The following is a 14015-nucleotide window of genomic DNA, read 5'->3' as shown; positions in this document are numbered from 1 at the left end:
TCTTTGGAATGTGGGCCCCTATCGCCGTACTCAGGAGAAGTTGGGCAATGTGTTTTGGGGTGTCATTTTACATATACCCATGCTGGGTGAGATAAATATCTCGGCAAAAGACAACTTTTCCCATTTTTTATACAAAGTTGGCATTTGACCGAGATATTTCTCTCACCCAGCAGACACTTTTTTACAGCCTAGATGCGCAAAGGGGCGCATCACCCCCCTGTAAGGCTCTAGTCAGACGTCTGTATGTGTTTTGCGGATCCGATCCATGTATCCGTGGATCCGTAAAAAACATACGGACGTCTAAATGGAGTCTTACAGGGGCGTGATCAATGACAGGGGGGTGATCAGGGAGTCTATATGGGGTGATCACCCCCCTGTCATTGATCACCCCCCTGTAAGGCTCCATTCAGATGTCCGTACGTGTTTTGTGGATCCGATCCATGTATTCGTGGATCCGTAAAAAACATACGGACGTCTGAATGGAGCCTTACAGGGGGGTGATCAATGACAGGGGGGTGATCAATGACAGGGGGTGATCAGGGAGTCTATATGGGGTGATCACCCCCCTGTCATTGATCAACCCCCTGTAAGGCTCCATTCAGATGTCCGTATGTGTTTTGCGGATCCGATCCATGTATCGGTAAAAAACATACGGACGTCTGAATGGAGCCTTACAGGGGGGTGATCAATGACAGGGGGGTGATCAATGACAGGGGGGTAATCAGGGAGTCTATATGGGGTGATCACCCCCCTGTCATTGATCACCCCCCTGTAAGGCTCCATTCAGATGTCCGTACGTGTTTTGCGGATCCGATCCATGTATCCGTGGATCCGTAAAAAACATACGGACGTCTGAATGGAGCCTTACAGGGGGGTGATCAATGACAGGGGGGTGATCAGGGAGTCTATATGGGGTGATCACCCCCCTGTAAGGCTCTAGTCAGACGTCTGTATGTGTTTTTTTTTGCGGATCCGATCCATGTATCCGTGGATCCGTAAAAAACATACGGACGTCTGAATGGAGCCTTACAGGGGGGTGATCAATGACAGGGGGTGATCAGGGAGTCTATATGGGGTGATCACCCCCCTGTCATTGATCACCCCCCTGTAAGGCTCCATTCAGACGTCCGTATGTGTTTTGCGGATCCGATCCATGTATCAGTGGATCCGTAAAAAACATACGGACGTCTGAATGGAGCCTTACAAGGGGGTGATCAATGACAGGGGGGTGATCAGGGAGTCTATATGGGTTGATCAGGGGTTAATAAGTGGTTAATAAGTGACAGGGGGGGGTGTAGTGTAGTGGTGTTTGGTGCTACTTATTACTGAGCTGCCTGTGTCCTCTGGTGGTCGATCCAAGCAAAAGGGACCACCAGAGGACCAGGTAGCATATATATTAGACGCTGTTATCAAAACAGCGTCTAATATACCTGTTAGGGGTTAAAAAAAATCGCATCTCCAGCCTGCCAGCGAATGATCGCCGCTGGCAGGCTGGAGATCCACTCGCTTACCTTCCGATCCTGTGAACGCGCGCGCCTGTGTGCGCGTGTTTACAGGAAATCTCGCGTCTCGCGAGAGGACGCATATATGCGTCCAGGAGGAGTGAATCGACCGCCTCCAGGACGCGTCCCTGCGTTCGGCGGTCCGGAGGTGGTTAATAATGGGCGGGCTAAAAAAAAATTGCACGGCGGGCTGCGCGCACCACATTTTCCAGCTCCTACAGGGCTTTTAGAAATGGCCAGGCAGAAGAATCGGCACATCACACTACGCCCCCCCCCCCCCTTCCCGCATTTTTAAATATGAAGGGGGCTTTTAAAAATGGGCAGGCAAAATAATTGGCACAGCGCGCTACACGTGCCACATTTTTTGCCTTTCGTACCCCCCCTTGACAAAATTCCTCGGTGCTCCCCTGGATACTCAGTACACTGGATTTCATTATACTTGGTCTGTGGGTCAATGCTTAGAGTGTCTGCATTCACTACAAAAGGTCCTGGGTTCAAGACCTGACAACAGAGGCGTACCGCCAATATACACTCACCTAAAGAATTATTAGGAACACCATACTAATACGGTGTTGGACCCCCTTTTGCCTTCAGAACTGCTTTAATTCTACGTGGCATTGATTCAACAAGGTGCTGATAGCATTCTTTAGAAATGTTGGCCCATATTGATAGGATAGCATCTTGCAGTTGATGGAGATTTGAGGGATGCACATCCAGGGCACGAAGCTCCCGTTCCACCACATCCCAAAGATGCTCTATTGGGTTGAGATCTGGTGACTGTGGGGGCCATTTTAGTACAGTGAACTCATTGTCATGTTCAAGAAACCAATTTGAAATGATTCGAGCTTTGTAACATGGTGCATTATCCCGCTAGAAGTAGCCATCAGAGGATGGGTACATGGTGGTCATGAAGGGATGGACATGGTCGGAAACAATGCTCAGGTAGCCCGTGGCATTTAAACGATGCCCAATTGGCACTAAGGGGCCTAAAGTGTGCCCAGAAAAATCCCCCACACCATTACACCACCACCACCAGCCTGCCATGTGATTGGTTGACTAGATAATTGCATTAATGAGAAATAGAACAGGTGTTCCTAATAATTCTTTAGGTGAGTATATATATATCTCATTTTCTTTCTTTTCTTGGTCACTTGGGCAATGTGGTGAAGGAAGGGCTGGCTTGGTTCTTTGGACGAAATCTCACCTCTGATCCATATCTTAATTAGAGACAACTGCAGGAAAAGAAGGAGGACAGAATGTGGCAGCTATTGATGGCCACGACAGAGGAACAGTTTCTGGGGAGGTATTTCATAGTGCGCTGTGGTATTTGGTTCTGCTAGGACGGTATTTTGTACTGCTGACCAGTGGCGTACCGCCCATAGAGGCAGACCACGCCATTGCTATGGGGCCCGCGGCACTGGGGGGCCCGTAGCGCAGAGAAAGCCCCGCCCACACTATTTGGCCCCGCCCACTCATGACATGCAGCCGGCTATGCGGCTGCTTTTCTTCAGCCCCAACTCTTCTTCCGCAATCGCCGCCAAGCCGAAGTGGTCCCCCGCCACCCCCCGTTTGACCTGATCCTGACCTGACCTCCTCTTGACCTGACCCTGATCCTGACAGACAGTCTGCTGACGCGGAATCAGGATCAAACCAGCCTGCATGTAGCGCTGGAGTCGCTGGCCAATCAGCACAAGGCAACTCTGTTGAGGCAGCTGCTGATTGGCCAGTGGCGCAAGGGGGTGGGAGAATCGGCTCGAACTTCGCCGTCGCCAGAGTGCCTGAGCTGAGGAGAGAAGAAGGAAGATTCTGAAGCACCGGCTGTGTCCCTGGCTGGCCTGAAGTAAGTCAGACTCAGTCAGAACAAGTACCATTCGTCCTGCCGTGTCACTGCCTGCAGCAGTGCCTGGCCGACTCTGACATATGACTAGATATTATGAGGGACCGTGTTAGTTTACAAATCTCTGGGGGGCAGGGTGATATCTGTGTTACTTTACAATGTGCCCCCCTTGCCTGTCACTGCAGGGAGCTCGGCCCATATGCTGCATGTAGTACTCCAGCCCATTACCCATGTGTAGAGTTCATGTATTAACTGTGCTCTTCAGCAGATGAAACCCTCTAGTCTAGTATTATATGACCAGATACCCGCAGACCAAGAAATCCTTATATGATGTCCCAACTCTGTAGGTCATGTATAAATTTATTTAATGGGGGTGTGACATGGGAGGAGCCAGGTCAGGAAGTGGGAGGGGCCATGGTGGGTAGTGGGCGGGGTTAAGGGGCCCAATTCAGATTTTTGCTATGGGGCCCAGTGATTTCTATGTACGCCCCTGCTGCGGACCCCACCTACTTGTGTTGGGCCCATCTACTTCTGTTGCCCTGGTCCTTTCTGTTAATATGGACCAGCCTACAGCATGGAGGCCACTTTTAGCTTTTTTTTCCAGGGCCATTTTTAGGTCCCCAGTCCACCCCTGTCTGGAGCTGGCGTCTTTTCAGCAAAAAAAAAAAAAAGTGCTGAAAAATGCCATAAAATAACTATGTCTGAATCCACTCTAAAGCTATAATTGTCTTTTACAGGGAATCTATCACCAGCTTTATGCTGTCCTGAGTAAAGCGGTAGGTTAATTACTTGAATTGACAAAGTCATTTTGCTAAAATCAGTAGAGAGCAGTTGAATCCGCTGCACGAGCTCAGGAGTCGCAATATTCATGAGCTCTAGCTTTCTACGCTCGCCTGCCTCTAATTGAAAGCTTTCCCTATAGCTATCAGTGGCAAAGGGTGAGGAGAATATGACGATTCCCTAGCACGTGCACCGTCTACACTATGTGGATTTCTCCCCAACTCATGGTAACACCAAGATCTTAATACCTTCTCTATAAGTAATTTCTCTATAGACTTTCATGTCCAGAATATAAGACAAAAGAAGTGGAGTAGGGACCTACACTATAAGAGTGTTTCAGAAATTACGATGACTGTCCCATTCACGAGCCAGCCACGAGAACAACCCCATTCAGATGTATGGAACCAGCTTTCATTGCAGAAATTTGTTCCGCGTCTGTCGAATGTGAATATCCCCTCAAAAATGCTACCATTGAAGAAGGCTAATATGCTTTCTAGTGTTAAGTCTCCCCATGAAACCTGCGAGCTCACTTATAGGGCTTCCCTAGAGAAACACCAGAGAAAAGCAGCAGAACGCTAAGCCCGCGGACTCCGCGGGCGACGCTATTGTGGCTGTCAAACAGCAACAGAAACTTTACGGGGGGGAAAAGGAAGTGTGAACAAAGCCTTGCTTGAGGTGGATTAGACACAGGACTCAGGGGCAGAAGTTCCTCCTAGAATATAAAAAAATTAGGCGTTGTCATATAATATAATATATGTGTGCACATACCGTATATGCACATTAGACACGAGGCAATTCTTCCTGCACATTACACGTTGGCAGCATGGTGATAAAATTCATGCCTGTGAATTTACAGACAGCATGCAGCTTACGTATATAGCTCTGCGGCAGGCACGTCACATAGGGTCAGATGCATGCATAATGTAATGTGTGTGTGTATATATTATTAATGTAAACACTGCAGCAGAGCTGTCTATAAAAGGTTTTATATATATATATATATACAGTACAGACCAAAAGTTTGGACACACCTTCTCATTCAAAGAGTTTTCTTTATTTTCATGACTATGAAGGCATCAAAACTATGAATTAACACATGTGGAATTATATACATAACAAACAAGTGTGAAACAACTGAAAATATGTCATATTCTAGGTTCTTCAAAGTAGCCACCTTTTGCTTTGATTACTGCTTTGCACACTCTTGGCATTCTCTTGATGAGCTTCAAGAGGTAGTCCCCTGAAATGGTCTTCCAACAGTCTTGAAGGAGTTCCCAGAGATGCTTAGCACTTGTTGGCCCTTTTGCCTTCACTCTGCGGTCCAGCTCACCCCAAACTATCTCGATTGGGGTCAGGTCCGGTGACTGTGGAGGCCAGGTCATCTGGCGTAGCACACCATCACTCTCCTTCATGGTCAAATAGCCCTTACTTTCAAAGTTCTCCCAATTTTTCGGCTGACTGACCTTCATTTCTTAAAGTAATGATGGCCACTCGTTTTTCTTTACTTAGCTGCTTTTTTCTTGCCATAATACAAATTCTAACAGTCTATTCAGTAGGACTATCAGCTGTGTATCCACCTGACTTCTCCTCAACGCCACTGATGGTCCCAAACCTATTTATAAGGCAAGAAATCCTACTTATTAAACCTGACAGGGCACACCTGTGAAGTGAAAACCATTTCAGTGGACTACCTCTTGAAGCTCAAGAGAAATGCCAAGAGTGTGCAAAGCAGTAATCCAAGCAAAAGGTGGCTACTTTGAAGAACCTAGAATATTACATATTTTCAGTTGTTTCACACTTGTTTGTTATGTATATAATTCCACATGTGTTAATTCATAGTTTTGATGCCTTCAGTGTGAATCTACAATTTTCATAGTCATGAAAATAAAGAAAACTCTTTGAATGAGAAGGTGTGTCCAAGCTTTTGGTCTGTACTGTATATATAGAGAGAGAGAGAGAGAGAGAGAGAGAGAGAGATCTATATCTATCTATAATATTCATGCTGCAGAGCTATACAGATATAGTATATATCCTAACATGCATGTAGCGGCAGAGCTATGTGTATAAACCTATCTATCATCTCTCTCATATCTATCTTTCATCTATCTCCTATATATCTATCTATCTCATCTATCTAATATCTATCTAGTATCCCATATCTATCTATCTATATATTTATAGAAGAAACCAAGGCAGCACAAAACAAGGGGTTTATTCCCCCATGTGAAGACAACGTTTCAGCTCTCTCTATGGAGCCTTTGTCAAAGCCATAACATTCAGTGCAAACACAGGTGCTTAAATAACATACAAAAGTAAAGTGCACAGTAATTTTGTATGTTATTTAAGCACCTGTGTTTGCACTGAATGTTATGGCTTTGACAAAGGCTCCATAGAGAGAGCTGAAACGTTGTCTTCACATGGGGGAATAAACACCCTTGTTTTGTGCTGCCTTGGTTTCTTCTATACATATCTAAATTAAATCAAGTCCGTGGTCTGCTCCAAGGAATTGCACCTATTGACAGAAGAGTGTGTGTGCTGCTCATCTACTTTTTAGTTTCATATCTATATATATATATATATATATATATATATATATACTATCTATCATATTCATACTGCAGAGCTATACAGATATAGTATATAACCTAACATGCATGTGGCAGCAGAGCTGTGCAGATAGTGCGTGCATTGACACAGCTCTCTTGTATCACACACACAGCTCTGCTGCACCCATATTCAGCAGAGCTCTCTGCACGTCCCTGCACACAGCTCTCTTTTATCACACACACAGCTCTGCTGCACCCATACTCAGCAGAGCTCTCTGCACACAGCTCTCTTGTATCACACACACAGCTCTGCTGCACCCATATTCAGCAGAGCTCTCTGCACGTCCCTGCACACAGCTCTATTGTATCACACACACAGCTCTGCTGCCCACATACTCAGCAGAGCTCTCATCACACAGCTCTATTGTATCACACACACAGCTCTGCTGCACCCATATTCAGCAGAGCTCTCTGCACGTCCCTGCACACAGCTCTATTGTATCACACACACAGCTCTGCTGCCCACATACTCAGCAGAGCTCTCATCACACAGCTCTATTGTATCACACACACAGCTCTGCTGCACCCATACTCAGCAGAGCTCTCTGCACACAGTGTGACGCCATTATTTCTATGGACCATGAAGACTACTCCGCTCGCCTCTCTGTTCACGTGCCGAGCAGTGGAGAAAAGCACAGCCCAGAGCCTACTCCTCCCATGTAATCACATGCTCGTGACGTCAGCAAAGGTCCTTCGGCCAACTAGGATCCAGCATCTAGCAGTGAGGAAATGCTGGGTGTCATGGTGTTAGCTCAGTGCAGTCTGGTGCGGAGTGCGGAGAAGGAGGGACGAGAAGGCTGCACTGCGCCTGTCTGCAGCACACAAGACGTGCACCTTCTCCTGCCACCATCCCTGGAGGTGACAACTAGGGACTTCAGTGCTTTCAGTTTCTCCGGACACATCATCTCTGCCCCTGGCTGCGGGGTAAGGGCTTGCGGGGGTTCAGCTGTGCAGTTCTTCATTAGACATGCCATGCAGATGTGGACTCTGCCAAGCATCGATATGCCAGAATTCCACTGCCAACCCTGGAACTACTCGGTGCTCTGTACCCGGCTCTCATCTGTTGCATGTGTCTATGTGTCTGTCTCTCTATCTATATGTATATGTGTACCTCTATATATAGATTATACCCTCCCTCTCTCTCTATCTATTATATATATATATATATAGATTATACCCTCCCTCTCTCTCTATCTATTATATATATATATATATAGATTATACCCTCCCTCTCTCTCTATCTATTATATATATATATGTATATATATATATATATATATATATATATATATATATATACCTCTATATATAGATTATACCCTCCCTCTCTCTCTATCTATTATATATATATATATATATATATATATATGTACCTCTATATATAGATTACCTCTCTCTCTCTCTCTCTCTCTCTCTCTATATATATATATATATGTACCTATATATAGATTATCTCTCTATCTATATATATATATATGTACCTCTATATATAGATTACCTCTCTCTCTCTCTCTATATATATATATATATATATATATATATATGTACCTCTATATATAGATTACCTCTCTCTCTCTCTCTATATATATATATATGTACCTCTATATATAGATTATCTCTCTCTCTCTATATATATATATATATATATATATATATATATATATATATAGTGTGTATTTAAGTATTTAGCTTATTTGTATGTCTATATATGTGTGTTTGTATATAAATATATATATTTATTATAGATATATTTATTAAAGTATTTTGCTTATTTGTATGTCTCTATATGTACAGTATGTATAGATAACCTCCCCGTCTGTATGGCTGTGGTCGTCAGCCCATTATTCTCGCAATGCTTGCCATTGTTGACACAGTAGTTCTAATTACACGGCAGATAATACAATCTGTATTTTTCTTTTATAGGTCATTTCTGATAAGGCAAGCATTATTCCCTGGACTTTTTCTGCTTCCTGGTCACGCTACTATACAACCTTGGATTTTGAGTGGCAATTTGTTGTCTAATAGTTAGAGGATTGAGCTACAACTTTCACAGTATATATATATATATATATCCAGCCTCCTATTTATTAGGAGGTTAAAGAATGATGATGACCAGCACTACCACTGATCATGTGAAAATGGAGCCCCCTTTTTATCATGAGGATACTCTGAATTTGCAGGACTTTGCTCAGATCTCAGGCTATAGTGGGGCCACCATTGGAGGTACTACAGGCTCTCACCAAGGTGGTGGAGGAGATACTGACGTCAGGTACACCCCTGGACATAAAATGATGAGTGCCAATATTATAATTCAAGGAAACAACCTGAAAAAGAAGAGCTTGCCTCCTGTCTTGTCTGCTCCGGTTCCAGCTGCTGTCATTCCTGTTGGATTCTCTGAGGTTATTACTCGTGGAAGCCAAGCACTGAAGTTGATGCAGGGTGGAGGCAGTAGACTCGGTGAGTCTTCAGGGGGTGGTCGTGATGTAGTGGTAGGAAATGACCTCAGTCCTGTGCCAGTGACGGCAGAAGGTGGTGCCTTAGTGGTGGCAACTGGAAGCAGTACTGCAGGCAGTAGCAACAGCGGCAGCACCCCACCGGATGTCCCTCTTCTTCCTTCAGCTTCAGCTCTGAATCTACTTAAACTTACTCCACCTGAACTAGAGCATCTCTTAATCCAGGCTGCCAATCCTGGTCTTTCAGCCACATCCAGCAGTATTCCCAGTCCTGCTACAATAGCTCCCCCACAGCAGGGTACACCAGTACCTACAACCACAGTTCCACATCCCTTTCTGTACCGCAACCAGCAGGTTATCACCCAAGAGCAGGAAGGATTTGCAGATGGCTTTGTAAAAGCTTTAGCAGATCTCCATAAGCAGAATCAATTATTGGGAGCACCTATTTCACCATCCGCTCTAGCTACAAGCTCTCCCTCTTATCCAACTCGATCACTGCATCCGGCTGGAGAGGTACCTGTCTACACCAACCTCAGCAGCTTCAATCCAGCAGCGGCTACACAGCTCAGCCCTACTCTTCCTCAACCTCCCCCCCCAGCGACTTACACTGGTAATACTGCCAGTACTATACCGGCTGTCCAGTTACATTTTCCAGGGCTCAATCGGTTGCACACAGTAAGGGGTCCTCTAGATGAACCACAAACCGTACCTGATGTGTCCCAGCCTGGTGCTCCAGCAGGCAGCGCAGGAGATACAAGCACACCACCTTCTCTTTCCCCAATTGATCTAGAGACACAGGAACGGATCAAAGCAGAAAGGAAAAGACTGAGGAACCGAATTGCTGCCTCAAAATGCCGTAAAAGGAAGCTGGAGCGAATTGCACGCTTGGAAGAGAAGGTGAAAGTGCTCAAGTCCCAGAACTCTGACCTGGCATCCACTGCTAGTCTCCTGCGAGAGCAAGTATCTCAGCTGAAACATAAAGTTATGAGCCATGTCACTAGTGGTTGTCAGATAGCTGTGGCCAAAACTTCTCCAGGGTCCAAGACCGGAGATGCTTCTACTTGCTGAAAAGGTTAAAGAATGCAACTTTATATAGTTACATGAGAAGCAACAAGTGACTCCCACAGAGTTGAGGCTGTGGTGTTGGCCTCCTCAGAAGTGCGCTGCAACATTTGCTTCATTTGGCTGCCTTGCCTTTATATTTTCTTTTTTTCCCGCCCGAGGCAAGCTGTTTGTGCAAGACTTAGCGACTAATAAGTAAAAATATAACGTGCCGATGGAGTAGCAGAGAATGTGCAGATATGCCAAAAGAACAAGCTGTTGCCAGCCATACTCTTGTGGGGAACTGGGGAGGCCTCTTTAGCGACTCTACAACGTGGGAAAGGAGCTCGACTGTTCACATGAAATTGCTTTATGTGAGAGGAAGGAACACTGCAATGCTGTTTGTTACGAGCGGCAAATAATCTGCAAGGATTATAATTCTTTTTCAAGACCATAGGGTGACATTGAGCCTGTGAGAATGAGCTATCGCAGTCCCTCCCTCCGCCCAGCCTTTATTTAACTCGCTGGACCTGTTTCTGCTCCACAAACAGAAGAACTGCCTTCTATACAACATAAAAAAAGGGGGTAAAGGAGCCTATCAAGGTGGATAGCAAACAGCAATTCCCACTTAGAGCCTGGGATGGCTGAAACGCATCTATGTAAAAAAGAAATATTGCTTGCGTTGTAGTAGCCGGTGCCAAAGCTTTTGGTGTTGCCCCCCCACAGGCAGATACTTTAGAGAGCGACAGATTGTTTTACGCAGATTATTACTAGAGAGATAAAACATGATTATTTTTGCTGCCAAGCTAAAAAATCCCCCCCCCCACCCCAAAGAAAACTGTTTGCTGTTTCTGCTTGCATAGAAAGCAAAGCAAGCAGCCAAATGTTCTGTAAACTTGGAGCGATCCTTGTTTCTCTATAGTATTTTTTACTAATGTTCCGGATTATCAGTCATTTTGTTTTTATCCTTAAAATTGGTTAAGCAACTTTACAAGGAAAATAATTCCTAGGGATGGCTAAAGTCATGGATAACATATCTGCCAAAGCAAGTATATAGTGATAATCGCTAAAGCTATAAAGAGCTAAAAGAAAAGAGGAGATTCAGTTCTGCCTTATGTTTGGGCGGTGAAATCTTCCCAGTACATGTTCTTTTTAGCTGGAGCTATTTAAAGGGAGCTCACATATTTGGAGACATTGCTTTTTAAGATATTCTAAGTATTTAAAGTCCTGTAACGGTAGATGGCAATGAAGTGCTTAGACTGAGAAATATCTTTTATTTATTGCACTCAGTCTGAAGCAAGACTTTAAATATTGTTGCGTTTTACATATTTTGGGTATTGCACTAAGTTCTAAATGTATTTTTGTATACTAAAGTGATGTGTTTCAATTGCCGAGCAAATTATTTAATATTTAAGCAAACCAGGGACCATGATGCTTTATTATCGACTTCTTATTAAGTGTGGTTTTGACAATATTTCAAGTTAATGGCCCTGGGACCAAAACTCTATTTTCAAGTACAGAACAGCTTTGTGTATAAGCAGATGCATCGCTGTCCTCAGTCTATCGGACTTGTGCTAATCATATGCTTCTGTATGCGTAGACCGGTGGTATTTTTGTTTTAAACGTGAGGCCTTTGGGTCAGGATCCGTTTTTGAGTGGCTGTTGGTTGGTCTTTCTAGGAATAATTGGAATAAATTGCGATTAAGACATAATGCAGCGGCTTGTAAATATCATAAGGGAACCCAAGGAAGTACATTGAGTCTTGAGCGCTACTTGGATCCTGACCACAAAGTGTTAAGAGGTCGTGACCTAGACTAATGCTGAGAAAGGCTTTAGCGGCATCGCATCTAAACACTCAGAAATACAAAAGATATTTGACAAATAGTTTTTTTTATGGGATATATTTATTTTCTAAATATAAATGTCATTGTATTTTTGCTAGAATATGAAATGTAATGTATACTAAAAGCTATCTGGTCATTGCACATTGTATTCAATTTGCAAGTCAGACGTGAATGTCCATAGAATGGGAGAGAAAGATCCTACAATTTAAAAAAAGTAATTTTAACTTTATTTTTTTGGGGGGGACTTGGGCTGCTTTGACACTGTTTTGCGATGTCCGCTTATCAGCGAATACATCCAATGTTATCATGCCGTGTAGGACAAAAGATTGTCCTTTTGGGGTCTTCACCACGCCATACAAACATATCCAATAACAAAAAAGTATATCATGCGGTATACCTTTTTACACATATGGGCCATGTATGCCATTATATACAGTGGTATAGCCTTCTGATGTAGGTCTCTGACAGACACTGCAAACACAGAGTGAGAGCAGCTTTAGGCCGCCTTCACAAAGTCGGTGTTTAATCAGTGGTTTCCATCAGTGATCCAAAATCAGGCAGGGGTTTACACAGAACAGGTGCACATCTTTCCATTATACCTTATCTCTGAGTAGCTTCCACTCCTGGTGTTGGTTCACAATCATTGATAGAAATCACTGACTCTTTGAAAGCAGCCTCAGGCTACTTTCACACTCGCGTTTGGTGCGGATCCGTCATGGATCTGCACAGACGGATCCGTTCAGATAATACAACCGTCTGCATCCGTTCAGAACGGATCCGTTTGTATTATCTTTAACATAGCCCAGACGGATCCGTCTTGAACACCATTGAAAGTCAATGGAGGACGGACCTGTTTTCTATTGCGTCAGAGAAAACGGATCCGTCCCCGTTGACTTACATTGTGTGTCAGGACGGATCCGTTTGGCTCAGTTTCGTCAGACGGACAGCGTTTTGGTGTCCGCCTCCAAAGCGGAATGGAGACTGAACGGAGGCAAACTGATGCATTCTGAGGATCCTTATCCATTCAGAATGCATTAGGGCAAAACTGATCCGCTTTGGACCGCTTGTGAGAGCCCTGAACGGATCTCACAAACCGAAAGCCAAAACGCCAGTGTGAAAGTAGACTTAGTTTCTAGGTGGGTTCATTTACCCTCCATACTATGAGCATTGACATTCTATTTATTTATTGAAACTTGAAGTTTTTGGTGTTTTAAGACTTCTATTTTTGTAAGAAGCAGTCCTAAGGAGGCGAATTTGTATGTGAGTAACAGCAAAGCCTCCTATATGCCTCTCTTTTGTAACAAGTACATTCCAGCTTGGACGCTGTTTGTGGCTTTTTTATCACGTCAGTGCTCTGTAAAGTGATACGTTAAGGGCTCACAACTTTTTGGGATCATCTTCTGTTTTGAAGGTATTGAAAAGCTTCTATATTAAATATCGGAGGTTGATGCAGTTAGAGTCAGTTAACACTTTCATTACTTTTTCTTTTTCTCTATATTGAGATAGTCTTAAGACTGAAATCATTTAGTTGTGAATTTTATTACTATGCTACACAAACAAAGGGAAGTTAGACGCGTTTTGGTTTCTTTCTTGATACGTCAGTTCGTGGAGCAAAGGTGTCCAGAAAGAAGAGTTTGTGTATTTGATGTTATGTGTACTATGGAAATATGCTGCAGTGGTTTGTGATCTTTTTTCCATACCATCATTTCCATATATCTGCTCTTAATGTTTACTTATAGTGCAATTATTATCGTGTCTTTAGAAAAAGCCATGTTTTAATGTTGTAGACTTGAGCAAAGTTTTTGGCACTTGTGTTGTACTAAGGATAAGTGCTTGGGCTTGTAAATATAAATCCCCACGCTTTTCTGGAGTATCAAAATGTAGAGAAACAATTCCGTTTTGAGTGTTTTTTAGTAACTGTTATGATAGTGGATTTTAGATGTTTGTGTAGA

The 14015-nt window shown here is 43.8% G+C and overlaps 1 protein-coding gene across 1 annotated transcript; it reads left to right on the top strand.

Moving 5' to 3' along the window:
• Positions 1-8653: 8653 nt before the first annotated feature.
• LOC120989342 (transcription factor jun-D-like) lies at positions 8654-12810 on the top strand. The gene has a single exon (XM_040417388.1). The coding sequence runs from the start codon at positions 8828-8830 to the stop codon at positions 10244-10246; it is 1419 nt and encodes a 472-aa protein (XP_040273322.1). The 5' UTR covers positions 8654-8827; the 3' UTR covers positions 10247-12810.
• The last annotated feature ends 1205 nt before the right edge of the window (positions 12811-14015 follow it).

The sequence above is a fragment of the Bufo bufo genome, chromosome 2, assembly GCF_905171765.1.
Source record: "Bufo bufo chromosome 2, aBufBuf1.1, whole genome shotgun sequence".
Taxonomy (NCBI): domain Eukaryota; kingdom Metazoa; phylum Chordata; class Amphibia; order Anura; family Bufonidae; genus Bufo; species Bufo bufo.
This window is presented reverse-complemented; position numbering and strand designations above follow the sequence as displayed.

Excerpts from the sequence above, each read along its gene's own strand:
- LOC120989342 (XM_040417388.1), top strand. The coding sequence starts at position 8,828 with ATGATGATGACCAGCACTACCACTGATCATGTGAAAATGGAGCCCCCT.